Below are 14,436 nucleotides of genomic sequence, written 5' to 3'. Positions count from 1 at the left end.
CTGTCTTTGACGATAAAAGTTTGGCCAGGTTGCAATTTTAGGTGTATCTTTGATATTTGCGTCGGCGATAGCAATATAGCTTATGGCTAATAGCTATGGCTTATAGCTAAAATAATAATTAATTGCTTTAGCATAATAAACTTTATAAATTAGAGAATTGGCTCTTGAGGAAAAAAATCAATGTTTCAAAATATTTGAAAAACATTCAAGCATCGATTTTGCCATCGATGTTTCTCCGCCTTTACTTTGTTTTGCACATCACTAAGCTCGACTGCTCAACAACAACAACAAGCAAGCAAGGGAAGCAAATTTTTGTCGAAAACCGACCAGACCGAACAGACATATTTTTTTGTGTGGCAATTCAGACGCGCCAACACAACGCTTGCAAATATCGCGCGCCAACTAGCAAAAACTAAAACGGATAATACATAAGAACTATTTGCAAGAACTAAGCGCAATTGTGGTAAACTAAACAAACACACAGATATGGATGAGTCACGCGAAGAAAGTCAATTTATTGTGGATGATGTGAGCAAAACAATTAAGGAGGCAATCGAGACAACTATCGGTGGCAATGCGTACCAGCACGACAAGGTAAACAATTGGACCGGCCAGGTAGTGGAGAACTGTTTGACAGTTCTCACGAAGGAACAGAAGCCATACAAATATATTGTGACTGCGATGATTATGCAAAAGAATGGCGCTGGCTTGCACACTGCGAGCTCCTGCTATTGGAACAACGACACCGACGGCAGCTGCACAGTTCGCTGGGAAAATAAAACCATGTACTGCATTGTCTCCGTTTTCGGCTTGGCTGTTTAAATTGGACAATGTCGTATGATGATGTTAAGAAGACGAACGATAAAAACAAATCACTAAACTAACAACTTATAAAAAACAAAATGGGGGAGGGATTAACAAGATTGCCTTGCATTTGTTTTGCGTGTAAGTAGTAAGATTAACTGCAAATGTAATAAGCACTAATAATTTGTTTCATCTACAGCTCACATACAGACCCAATACGGGTAACAATATTCCAAGGTATCTAATGAAATTGTTATGACGAGCAAAGCAGTGTCGAATTCTGGATATATTTGAAAACAAAAGAAGGAATCAATCACCCTGCAAAATTTCCAACTATTTAGCAAAATGAAATGTTCATGTATTATTTTTCCTGAGTTCTTATTAACAAACGAAGCAAACAAAGCGAGTGCTGCACGCCAAGTGTTGAAATGTTACTCACGATATTTAATTAAAATCTAAATAAAAATACACATACAATGAAGTTGAAACGGCCTTGAAATAAACGCCAACAAAACACCCTGTGAATTTGTTTAATCGATGCAGCTGCTGCTGCCTGCAATCCGATACAGGGTGTCTTAAATATTGTTTACTTTTTACGCTGGAAACGTCCAGAGACTTTTAGAGGTGGCACCGTGCTAGGCAAACGCAACGTTAGCAAATCCGAACGCGCCTTGGGACGTGCATTCACAATGTGAGCATAGGTTACGATGCGTTGCTTCGATGTTCGCAGAATACGCGACAATGTATTCGAGTCCACTTCGTGCTTTTCGCTGATTAGCAATGCCAGGACAATAAAATGCGTTAGAGCCTTCTCTGTGCTGAACGTGGTACGTGTGCAGGACTTGGCCGCATTGGGATCGGCAAAACGATGTCGTATATCGTTCTCGACTTTCTCTGTGATGCGCGAGAGCTCCACGAATTTCATTTGGCGCTTGCGCAACGAAATCAGCGATTGCAGCGCATCCATGTAGATGATCAGCTTGATGTTGAGAAAGTCTTGCTTCGAAGCAATTGGTTTCTCCTGTATGCGCTTGATGCATTCACGCAAATAATCCGATTCAATGCTGGAATAGAAAATTAAGATATATTGGTTATAGAGATAATTGATAGAAGTACATCATGACTTACGGTAAATTTTCTGTTGGTGTCGCATAAACACTTTTGGCTTCCTCATCCAATCGGTCAAGCAGCGATTGTGGCACCACATTCTCCACATCATAAACTTCGTCTACTTTCGTTGCAGTCTTGTCGAAGGCGGGCACAATGGTGGCCAAGTATTCGGCGTTATTGGTATTCACCTCGGGCAATGTGTCGTCCTCTTCATCATCTCCGCCATTGCGCACTGAGCTTTGAACAGTCTCATCCAGTTCCTGGCGCACTACATCCACATTGACCATCATCTCCTCGGTATTGGCCATATAGCGCGAAGCTTTGCGACCTCCAAACTCTTTGAGCAGCTTCTTTGTAGCGTGCTCTCTGCTGAAGAATGGCTGTTGACCTTGTGCCTCTAGCGTCTTGTAGATGCTATTGGAGAGCAATGCTTGTTGAACGGGCACAATGGTTGCTTTGTTGGTGTTTTTGTTACGTATGCAAATGTACGTATCGAATTCTTGACTCTCCTGCAGATCACCAGAGTAGACATTACTCCCGGCTACGACCATCGCTCGTTTGCGTGAATTGCGCTGCTTTTTGTTCTCAATTAAACTGAAATCGGCGGAAGCGCCAAGGGATCCATTCTGAAAGGTTACTGTAAACAAGGATTTAACGACTTATTCTGAGTTATTATTAAAAGCACTTACACATTGTAGGAACGTGCACTTTTTGTTTTTGAGTGTGCACACTTTCAATTAATGTTTTTTCATCCATTTTATTAATACAACTTAAAAATAACAGCTTAATAAAAAATGTGTTGTACGTTGCACGTGTTGAAACTACAAACAATTGAAAACTGTTCAATGAACAGCTGATCAGTTGAGTGGAGGTGCCAGATGTTTGCTGTTATTGCAGCCAGCGTTGCCACATCGTCTTGCAAATGCGCGCTTTATTCAAAGGGTGCAGTGCTGTACTATGGATTTCTCACAACTTCGGTATTTATGTTAAAGCCAGAGAAGTTGTAATGCTTGCTCTTCACAATTTGCACAACTTGCTGCAATATTAATTATGTAAATTTTTTTGTTACTTATTAATAAATTTGTATTAAATGTTTACTTACGAGCACCAGTTTAATGAGAAATACGGCAAACGTTAGAAAATTTATGCTCATTAAAGCAGCTTCCGGTGGAAAATCCAAATTCGATTCATCCAATAAGCCGCGTCGCTTGCGTCTTTTCCACTCCGTTGGTTGCCACAGGACCGAAAATTGCTCCTCTTTTCAGTAAAAAGAGATTTTGAATCGATTTGTTAGTAGGTTTTCTTACTAAATAAATGAAATACACACCAATAACCTTCATTAGATTGTTGCTAATCTCCTTGAGTAATTTAATTTTTTTTTCAATGCTTAGCGTTGACTTCTTAACCCATTTCCGCTGCATTTTTAGCATAAACTTGATGAAACCCTTCAAGCTAGGCACAAGTGATTCATGCTCACTTTCTGCTGTCTGCTGTGTCGCAGTATTCGACACACTTTCCGCACTTTCCACATTCGACGAGTGACGTCGTGATGTGGTTTCTACTTTCGGTGTCACAAGCACATCCACATCGACATTAACTGGCGTATCTGTGCTGTGCACCACAAGCTTAGTCCTGGCATGGATTACCTGGCTATTGATCGGCACCACAATTTGTGCGCTGTTCTTGAGGCCACCAGCATCGCTAACCACTAGAGGATTACTGTTGCTGTCGCCGTTGCCATTGCTGTTACTTTTAGTTAATCCAAAACGCTCGCGCTGATACTCAATCCACATAGGACTCGGTGTGGTAAAGCCTTCCTTGGGTGGCGATTCAACAGTCAATTGCTTCACGTTTACTGTGCGATGGGAGCCATCATCACCAATTGGTTTCGACTGCGATTTCGATATTTCTACCCATTCCGTTATGCTGAAGTGGGATAGCGCCAAAAGCAGACAAATCTTAGCCAAATAGTGTCGCATCTTGTGTGTTTAATGGTTGTGCATCAACTGAATCTGAAGCTGGAAAAGTGAAAAACGTCTCGTAGAAAGTTCTGCTGAAAAGGGTGTCAAGCGTTGCAAGCCACTGAACCACATAAAAGCAGTAAGAACATTAATTATTTCAAGCTTTACTTAGTTTTGTTTATTTATTAAACTATTTTGTAGTTGTTGTTGTTGTGGTTTTGTATTTTTTTGCTGTTTAAGTTTTGTTTTCTTTATGCATTTGTAATTTGGTTCTAAAGAACGAGTTACTCGCACAGCTCTGAGCGTTGCATTCATTTTGATTCAGTTTAGTTTTGGGCCGTTGGTGTATATATGTAAGTATTATATAGTATGAATATTAAATTTTAAGTACTGCAATTAGTTAAGTGTGTTAAGCTATTAACTAGTTTTGATTCTTAAGAAAAATTTTTAGCGCAGAGATTTCAGTTATATAAAATTGTGATGACCATGGAAAAGCATTTTGGAGACACATCGAGAAAGCGCCAGTGCAACAATGATCAAAATGATATATTATAGTATGTTATATTATATATATGTGTATATTTTTGCATTATAGATATTTCAAAAATTTGCTGAAGTAGATTTTGAAAAAATGTCCGTGCTTATTAAATGTAATAAAAGAAATGGGCGCTATTTGATGTGCTTGCAGAGATGGAAACGCATCCATTTGAGCGCCTTGTCACCAATGGCCTCCACTTTGGGTGAGCTGGACAAGCGATGGCATCCGGCGCAATTCGATGGGGATGGGTAGCTATTATCGTTGGGCACGCTATGGCTGCCGCACAGCGGCTGCATCAGTTCGGGATTCAATGTATTGTTTTTCGTTTTCTCCGCATGTCCAGGTCAAATGTCGCCAGCACTGTCCCAACGTAGATCATCCGCCTCATGGGTGAGATAACGACCAAGCCCGACTTGGGTCTCGAGATTGCGCAGATCCCGATAAGTTTGCTTGTCCTGCAGCCAATAGTGCATGAGACTCTTGTCGCAAGTGTAACGCTTGCGTTGCTTCACTTGCAACAGATTGTTGATGAGGTCAATGGCTGCAAGAGATTCCCTAATTAATATATAGTTCTCTTCAAAATGTAAATACACTTTTGTTACCATTTGAGGAGATCTCTTCCAGGGATTGGGCGGATACATGAATGCCGCATTCTGAATCTGATCGTTGATGTCCTCTTCCTCGTTGAAGGGAAATGTGCCACTCAGGCTCACATAGATGATGACACCAACGCTCCACATGTCCAGCGAGCGATTGTAGCCCTTGTTGCGCAACACTTCCGGTGCCAAATACGCAGGAGTGCCCACCACAGAGCGTCGAAAGGATTTCTCGCCAATGATGCGCGCATAGCCAAAATCACAGAGTTTCACCTGCGGAAATTCGGCATCCGAGGAGAGCAATACATTCTCCGGCTTCAGATCGCAGTGCACAATGTTCTGCGAATGCAGATACTTGAGCGCAATCAGGATTTGTGTGATCAGGAATTTGGTGACACGTTCGCTGAGACGGCCACGCGAATGCGAGAGTATCATCTCCAGCATGTCGCCCTTGAGCTTCTCCATCACCACAAAGATGCGTTCGGGTGTCTCGAACATTCGCTCCAGATTCACAACGCCACAGTGCGTGATGTTCTGCAGTATGGCCACCTCGTTCTTCAGCTGCGCCTCCTGCTTGGTGGGAAAGCGCAGCTTGTCAATCACCTTGATGGCCACCTCACGCTTGGTCTTCTTGTGGACGCCGCCGTAGACGACGCCAAACTGTCCGGAGCCCAGCACTTCGTCGGGAAAGATTTGATACAGCTGACCCATGTCCTGGACTTGCTCCTCAGATTCGCAACATTCTGTATATAACAAGAAGAAACAATAATTTTTTGTATAGTAATAAAATTCACAATTATTTTTTAAGAAAATCCAAAAAATTAAACTTTAAACTTAGAACGATTTCACAGATTATGATATTAATGCTTAAGTATTGGTGGTTTTACTTTGGAAAATAAAAAACTAAGACAAATTGTTATTTAAAAAATTAATACCTACTCAAAAATGATGAATATTCATAATTTTATATTATTTTTTTCATAATGTAAATGTAAATAAATTTCGATATTAACGATAGAAGTACTCTTTTGTTTTTATAGTTATTAATTCACTTTCATTTTCGTTGAATACTACTTGTTTAATAATCCGCAGAATTCTTAATTTACCCGAACAATATATTATTTTGAACAAAAACTTAAAAATAATGTTTATCCAAATTATTTTTTAGCTTTGATTCTCTCATTTATTATTAAAAATGCTCTAATACTGGTTTAATTTTTCCAAAAGGAACATCGTAGAAGAAAAATATACTTAGTTACTTATATGCTTCAAAATCAAATGAATGACAAGTAAGAAAGTTACAGTTGAGTGTGCTCGACTGTGAGATACCCGCTACCCATTTTGAATAAAAGCAAAATATTGCGGTATTTTTTTCAAAATATACCAAAAATGCAAAAATACTAAAAATATACCAAATGGTATTTTTGTTATATCGATATAGTACCACATTCAAAATATACCATAGACGGCATAATATACCAGATTGTCCGCCAAAGCAACTAAGACCCCTAGTAAGTAGGCGTTTTTGCTCATACAAAAGTATTTTTTTAATAACTTCCACAATTTTTATCTGATCGCAACCAAATTTTCAGGAATCATAACTACTATAGTAGTTATTATATATACCAAAATTCGCAACTCTAGCTTTAAAATTACGCTTGTTATTCGATTTTTTTGATTTGCGGGGGCGGAAGTGGGCGTGGCAAAAATTTGAAACAAACTTGATCTGCGTGCAAACATAACAAATGCTGTCGAAAAAAAATTATAGCTCTATCTCTTATAGTCTCTGAGATCTAGGTGTTCATACGGACGGACGGACAGACACACAGACACACAGACACACAGACGGACAGACGGACATGGCTATATCGTCTCGGCTGTTGACGCTGATCAAGAATATATATACTTTATAGGGTCGGAGATGCCTCCTTCTACCTGTTACATACATTTCCTGCCGGCACAAAGTTTTAATACCCTTCTACCCTATGGGTAGCGGGTATAATTACTAATCCCTATTTCGATATCTATACAATACATTGATGGATTAGTATAGCGAGGATATCATAGTAGCTTGACTTACGTGTGTTGGTCACATGCATGTAGGCTTGGCGTATGCTCGTCTCCCAGCTCTTGGCGATGTCGGTGCCAATGCCGCTGTCCGGCGGAGGCAGACGCACAGCCTGATCCTCGCCCAGCTGCGGATCCTGGCCCACATAGTAGCTCAGATTCGCGGTGCACAGTTCGAAGCAATAGTTGCTATCCACGCGCGGATCACGATGCGTCTCAATCGACAGCAGCTCCGCTAGCGGCAGTTCCTTGTGGTATTTGCTGCCTTGCTCCGAGATGAAGAGCGTTATGGTCTTGGAGTCCAAACGCCAATAGTAACGCTTGAGTGCCTTGTCCAGCGATGTGTAATGCACCAGCCAGCCCTCCTTCAGAGCTTGGCCACCGCGTTTCTTGGTGTGCTTAACCGACTGCACGATGCGCATGAGGGGAATGTTGGCGCTGGGCGAGGAAGATGATGATGATTGCGATTGCTCCGACTGGCCATCACTGGATTTGGTGTCACTACGCGCACTATTCTCATCCGCCATGCCGCCATTTACCAGCTCGGGCGGTGAGTTCTGGGCATTGGTTAAAGCTTTTGGTGCCTCACGTGGGCGCCCGGCTACCAGATTAGTGCCTTGTGTCAAGGCTTTTTGGTTGTGGTAAGCTTGTGGCGACGGTCCATCCTCAAAGTCGCTGTCATCGAACTCCTCGCGAAAGAAATTGTCACGCTCCTTGCGCGGCGTGCCATCGCTAATCTCCGCCTGCAGCTGACTCAGCTGCGCCTCGCCCGTGCAATCCTGCGGCACCTTGTCCATGCACTTTTTGTGAGTATTGTACTGGCAGTCGCGACATTGCAGCCCCTGCTTGAACAGTCCCTTCAGCAGTTTCTTGCACAGCTGGCACACCGTCGGAATGCCATAGGTGTGCACCATGAAGGTGTGTGGTATGCGGAGCGTGGTGAGGCCGTTGCGACTGCTCGCCGAGTGAGTTCGTTGATGGCGTCCCGTGTAGCCGGGTATATTCTATGCATAGACATAGACAAAATAGAGAAATAATTAACTTGGATATTCAACGGAAAACAAAAAGATTTATAGATGAACTACATGTGTCTACAATGAGTAATAATTTTACGGGTATTTAACTAAATGAGGGAAATTTTCTACGAAAACAAGTTTATCTAATTTTCAAAAATTGAATTTTAAACATAATTCTTAAATGTTTTGTTGAGTGAAAATTATATCATTCATAAATAAAAATCACTTAAAAAATCTCTTTCTTTTTAGCTAATTTGTAAAAATGAAATTATGAAGTAAAAGCTAATAATTGCATTTTAAATGTGATGTTTAAAAAAGGTTAAATTCATTTTTAATTATTACAATCTACTCAAATTATAGCTAAAGCAGCCTAAAGGCTGGAGTATAAATTTGAACACAAATCACTATCTCTACATTTTCTAAATCAAATTCAAGTTTAGCTTCAAAAACTTGCTGTCAAGTCGTATACGTAATATTCTATCATGTATCCCACTACGAGTATTTTAAATAATGTTTTAATTGGAATTAAAAACGCTTCAAATAAAAGTCAAGGTAAAGCAATTAAGCAGTATGAAAGTTTATTTAAATAGCGAAAATAATACAATAAAAAAGAGTAAAAAAATAAATAAATCAATGAGCTAATTAAGTATGTAAGTACAATACGCAAAAATACTCGTAGCTAGACCCGTTCACCATTTTAATACTAATAACTAACTAACTAGCTATCGTTCAGAGAGATTCTGTGTGAGTGTGTGTGTGTGTGTCTTAGTTTTTAATAATATCATTCATAAGGTCCGACATGCGTTTTACCAGTGAAGTGCTTGAGTCATTGCGACCCGTTGACTCCTCGTTGGACACCAGCGACTGCTGTGAGCTACCGGATGGGCTGCGGGGTGGATGCAATGTGAACGAGCGTCGTGATGTGGCATCACTCGAGCGGTTGCAGTTGTTGGGTATTTTCACCACGCATCGCTTGTGATAGTTCTGACCGCAGCCTGTGATGGAAGCGGTTGTATGGTTGGGATTAAACACATACGACCACAAGCGAGTTACAAGTTAGTTTTTATGACACTGTGTGTGTTTGTGTGGGGTAAGTGTGTGGTGTACACTGTGTGTGAGTGTGTGTGGGTGTGTGGTTGTGAATGTGAATGTATCTACATACCATCGCATTTGAGTCCTTGACGCACCAGACCAAACAGCATTTCACCGCAGAAATCACAGAATGTGGGCGCCTTGTAGGAATGCACGTTGAGGCTGTGCGGCTTCAGTGTTGGCATTTCCGACGTCGGATATAGTATGGCTGTGGATGATGATTTGTGTATTGGTAAATGACATTTCTCAAAATGGTCAACTCTTAAGAATACTAGGATACTCACGACTGGCTGTTAATACAATTTCCACCAATGTCTCATCCACAACTTCCGCTGCGGAATTGATGATGTGCAGCACATTCGGCGTGCTATAGTCGTGAATGAAGAGCAGTATGCGTTCTGACAGATATGTCAGTCCACTGTCCGGTATCTGAAAGCACAATTCACACAATACACGATAAAATATAGTTTGTTGGTGACGCCAATGTTACGATATTCAACTTGTAGATAAATGTTCGCATTTCATATGCTTTGCTTTGCTTTGCTTCATTTAACGCTCATTTTGCATACGCTGAACAATGTTATCAGAGAGCTATCATATCATATCTTAATTGATTCTGCGATAAGATTCTATAGATATTGGATAGTCTGCTAACAATATTTACCAAATGTCACATTGATATCAATTAAGTTATGTGCAATCAATGTTCTTGCTGACTATGCGAACTATCTAATGCTCTAAAAAGTGACATAAGCTAGAAGCTCTTTTCTTTAATAAAGAAAATATTATAAAGCTTGTTTCTAGTAATTATTATTTTTAAATATAAATTGTCATGTGTAATTTGTAAACATACATTTTTATTTCTGTCATTGGTTTTTTTTTATTGAAATCTATATATCGTTATTGTGTAAATATTCGAATTAGATAGTTTGTTTCTAATCGTAAAGAACAGTTTTAAATTGATTTTATAACAATTAAGATAATTTTGTAGCCTTTGGTGTTAAGGATATACATATTTGTATCCCACAATTCTTCATAGTTACCAATTGAGTCGCATAGTAAGCGTAGCCCGTTTGTTTGTTGAGGACATTGAAAATTGATACTGGTGTCTGCGGAAGCAGCTGTCGAAGCTCAACTAAGCTGCCACAAAGGCCACAGAACGTGCCACTGACACGCTGGGTGGAAACAACGTTGCCTGATTCGGGACAATCAAGCAGAAGGAGGTTTAGCTAAGGCAGCGGAGGAAGAGGAGGAGGAGGAGGAGGAGTTAACAGCTAGTGTCGCAGCTGCCAGCTGGTTAATTGAATTGGTCATGGCTAACTACGCACCACAGAAATGTCTTTCTGTCTGTCTATATCTCCGATGTATGCAACTCGGACTTACTTAATGAAATTAAGCAATTATTGTGCGCACATAAATTTATTAGGTACTCACACGTGCACACACACAAACACACACACACATAGCCACACTAGCAAACATTGAAGTCCTTTGGGGGGGAAGATGGACTAACGATGGACTGTGTTGACTTGACCGCGTTCCGCTTGCGCGGATTGTGAAAATATTGACACTCTACTCTGGCTGTAACCTTTGCATAATTAAGGCGACAGATGGTGACCCATTTAAAGGGGGGCGGCGGGGTTAAGGACTCACCTTGGTGTTGATGAAATCGCATGCCAAATCCTTGAGCGATTTGAGTGTCAATGCATTCACTGGCACACAGACGGCATCGCGCACGCTGCCGAATTGAAAGAGGAACGTCACCTCGGGTCCCTCCATGATGACGGGCACGCTGCCAACGCCGCTGCCAGCGCCGCTGCCGCCGCCGTTGCTGTTGCTGTGATGTGAATGTCTTTGGGCCACGATTGCGCTTTCACGATGTCCGGTTGTCCCCGTATTAACGGGGGCTCTCCGGCCACAATGTTCTCAATAAAAATGTTCCGTCTTCAACTCGAGCAGCTTTTGCTCCTCTTCCTTCGTCCTTTTTTTTTGCACAGCTGCTGCCAGCTACTTGATGGCTTCGCAAAATGCCAAGGACGAAATAACTTTGTACTGTTTATTTTTTTTGTGCTTACGGCTCTTATTGTTGTTATTGCTTTGCTCTCTTTCTCTCCTCTCCCTCTCTCAGTGGACGTTTTAATGCAAGTTTTGCGGTTTGGCTTCGGATTTAGTATTGTGCGGCGGGTAGCGGTTTATTATTATTATTATTATTACTGCTTGGCTTGGCGCAGTCAGTCGCGGTTTATAATCAGCGCCTTTTTCCCAGACAGCCGGCCATTTACGGGTTGTAAATATATCTGGAAAATAAATAAAATGATTTTAAATAAAGCATTGTTTTGGTTTAGTTTTCTGTTGACTATTTTATGATGTCCATCAAATGTTTGCTGTATTTATTGCGAACAATACAAAGGATTTTATTGTCCTTTGTCAGAAAGTCGATGCACCATATAACAGGTTAATAAAAACGAAATCGAGCCACTGACAAAAGCAATTAAATACGCGTCTGTTGAATGAAAATGAAATTAAAGTGCGCTCTACTTGATTGATTTTAAAGTGCAGCTAAAAAATAAATAAATTGTATTAAAAGTCAAGTGGTTTCTCCAATAATTAATAGAAATATAATACTATTAAATAATAAAAATCCAATTTACTTAAAATACAAATAAGCTTAAAGATAAACAGTAGCATATTAAGTATACGCCCTCCAACAAAATACATTAAAAGCTGAACAGAAACTATTTCGTAAATTGTGACTAATCACAACTAATCAGAGTAGATGGAATTAATGTATGCCAATAAATTAGAAACTTATTCACTTATCAAGAGTGAACACCACATGAAGCCAATTGTTAATTAATGCCTCTATCATCATTATTCATTATCCGTAATTATCTGATGAAGTGCAAACGCAAACACTATATACGTGTATTAAGCTAGCATTAGTTCACTTGAAAGCTTTTACACAAAATCTAAAGATTTAGTAAGTTAGGTCATGGAGCGTGTCTCTCAAACAATGGAGCTATAAATATTGAGTGCGCGTGCATTCAAAAGTCAATTTCATAATGCCGTATTGGCGGAGTGTATTCAAATTTATTCACATTAGAGAGAAAAAGGTAATTGGGTTTATTAAAAAACCGGTTGCTAATTGTTGGTCTGACATATAAGAGACAACGAGAATATTATTCCAGCAGCCTGCACAAATAATATACATAGATATATACTCAACACAGCAACAGTAGCAGCAGCAGCAGCAGCTAATGTGAAAGAAATTCAATTTAATTAAACAAGAAATAAAAGGCTTAAAGGAAAATTTGTTAGATATTGGGACCAAAAAACAATTAGTGTAAGCGGAGCGAAAATATGTTGGGGCCACCAGCTGGGAAAAGAATGCAGAGAGCAGTGGAGAGTGGAGAGGGGAGAGGGAGTTAAGTACATAAAAAATACATGCATACTTTCTTAACACATACACACGCAAACATATATGTAGATGAGTGAGTGTGAGAAAGTGCGTGTGTATTTAGAAGACAACAAGCCAAAGTCAAAGAAATGAAAGCCAAGTCAAGAAAGAGACTCAAGCGAGTGGCAGACAAGCAACTTTCTAAATTTTTAAGTAGGTGTATGGTATGGACTGTAAAGTTGTTGTTGTTGTTGTTCTGTCACTGCTTCCTCTTCTTCTTCGTCTTCATCATCTTCTTCTTGTAGGTCTTGTTGCTGTGGCGAGAGACGCCAGAGGGATGGATAAACGCGTAGGAACCAAAAAGCGAGTGCCAAGTGCGTTTTGTATTTCAATTGAAGCTGCTGGACGCTGAAGTTTTTGGTCGAAACACTTGAAGTGTCTGAAAGAATTTTTTGAGCAGCAAATGACGCAGCACTGAGCCAAAAGCCAATTCTGGCATTTTACACACACGCGCTAAACACTCACATACACTCACACACACACACACACACACAGCTGAGATACAGCATTAAATCTTATTGGTATCCATGAGATACAAGCAGCTTTGTGAATTTTGACATTTACATAACACAGAGCAACAGCTGCCCTGCAAGAATCTTTCAATTATGATTATAGATTACTACTCAATATATATATGGAGTACACTGCTATAGTAACTTGTGATCCGCATTTGAATTTTTCACTTGTATTTGGTGGCAGCAGCATCATCAAATGGATGCCAAACTGACGCATTGTGACTAACCCGTTATGACGTTGTCTCTTGGTGTTCTTGCTATTTCTATTCGTTGCAATTTAATGTAGTTGTTGCTGCTACTGTTGTTGCCATTGTCGCCGCGGCACGTTCTGAGTTAACTAAGCCAAAAGAGCAACTGACTTGGCCAACTGACTGAAAATGCGACACTAGCAGCAGCAGCAACGGCAGCAGCAGTGGCAAAAGCAAACTCAAAACCCGTTTTACTACACACAACTACAGAGAGTCAGAACGGTAGAGAGAGTGGACGTGAGAGAGAGAGAGAGAGAACGAGAGCTAGTTTGTGTGTGTGACTGTGTGGTTGCGTCTATGTGTGTGTGAGTACCATGAACCAAAGCATTCGACCCAGCCACAACACTTCGCTCCGCTTGGCCCCTCTCTTAGTCTATGGCCCCATCGGTTTATAGCTCTTCGCCCCATAATATTCGCCTGTTTGTTTGTTTCCTTTGTTTGGATTGTTGTAACGACCGTTGCCGCTGCTTCAGCTGCTTCAGTTGCTGTTGCTGTTGCTATTGCTGAGCCACCGCCAACGTCACCGCCTTCTTGTGCTTGGCGCTGCGCTGCCTTAAAATTATCCAGCAACATTTGCTGTGGTTGTGTTTGCCGCTTCAATTTTGCACTCACTCGTCGTCGTATTCGTTGTCGTTGTCGTATTCTCTTTTGTTCAACGCCCTTTCCTATGCGCCCATTTTCTTTGGCTGTCATTGTCAAGGCCTTGCGAAAAACTACCTGTGGTGGCTGATAAGCGATTTTCATTGTAACACCGCATTTTCACTTCTGTGTGTGTGTGTCTAGAGATGCACACGTGCCGGAAAATCATTTTCAATTGTTGTTTTCCTATCTGCCTTGTTTAAAGCGCACACAAAAAGAATAGGGATTTCTTTTTGTTAAATTGAAAATATTCACTTGAAATTTAATAATGTTGAAGTAGCTATTTACTGAGAATCGCTTCGCAAATATATACTATTAAATTTCCTGTCTTATTTTCCTTAAAGGCTTGGCTAATTCTACTTCATTACATTTTCAACGTTTCCCCACTTAATA

General features: G+C 40.5%; 4 protein-coding genes across 4 annotated transcripts; 1 reads left to right on the top strand and 3 right to left on the bottom strand.

Annotated features, from left to right (window-relative positions):
* Nucleotides 1–254: 254 nt before the first annotated feature.
* On the top strand, nt 255–1,285 carry LOC117575276 (dynein light chain Tctex-type). Its single transcript, XM_034259415.2, has 2 exons — nt 255–945; nt 1,004–1,285. Exon 1 carries the CDS (start codon nt 487–489, stop codon nt 820–822), a length of 336 nt encoding a protein of 111 aa, XP_034115306.1. The 5' UTR covers nt 255–486; the 3' UTR covers nt 823–945; nt 1,004–1,285.
* An 18-nt stretch (nt 1,286–1,303) lies between these two features.
* Nucleotides 1,304–2,756, bottom strand: LOC117575274 (uncharacterized). Its single transcript, XM_034259413.2, has 3 exons — nt 2,604–2,756; nt 1,933–2,551; nt 1,304–1,868 (listed from the first exon to the last, which is right to left on the bottom strand). The coding sequence occupies exons 1-3, from the start codon at nt 2,668–2,670 to the stop codon at nt 1,391–1,393; spliced, it is 1,164 nt and encodes a 387-aa protein (XP_034115304.2). The 5' UTR covers nt 2,671–2,756; the 3' UTR covers nt 1,304–1,390.
* A 92-nt stretch (nt 2,757–2,848) lies between these two features.
* LOC117573461 (uncharacterized) lies at nt 2,849–3,935 on the bottom strand. The gene is made up of 3 exons (XM_034256683.2): nt 3,242–3,935; nt 3,017–3,171; nt 2,849–2,950 (listed from the first exon to the last, which is right to left on the bottom strand). The coding sequence occupies exons 1-3, from the start codon at nt 3,891–3,893 to the stop codon at nt 2,870–2,872; spliced, it is 888 nt and encodes a 295-aa protein (XP_034112574.2). The 5' UTR covers nt 3,894–3,935; the 3' UTR covers nt 2,849–2,869.
* A 73-nt stretch (nt 3,936–4,008) lies between these two features.
* LOC117575837 (serine/threonine-protein kinase D2) lies at nt 4,009–13,500 on the bottom strand. The gene is given in 9 exon segments (XM_052006723.1): nt 4,009–4,954; nt 5,016–5,033; nt 5,036–5,752; nt 7,090–8,080; nt 8,903–9,087; nt 9,255–9,392; nt 9,469–9,613; nt 10,838–11,481; nt 13,384–13,500. Coding segments are annotated over 8 exon segments (2,730 nt in total). The 5' UTR covers nt 10,964–11,481; nt 13,384–13,500; the 3' UTR covers nt 4,009–4,544.
* Nucleotides 13,501–14,436: the final 936 nt, after the last annotated feature.

This window comes from Drosophila albomicans, chromosome 2R, assembly GCF_009650485.2.
Source record: "Drosophila albomicans strain 15112-1751.03 chromosome 2R, ASM965048v2, whole genome shotgun sequence".
Lineage (NCBI taxonomy): Eukaryota > Metazoa > Arthropoda > Insecta > Diptera > Drosophilidae > Drosophila > Drosophila albomicans.
The sequence above is the reverse complement of the archived record's forward strand: the minus strand, read 5'-3'. Positions and strand labels throughout refer to the sequence as shown.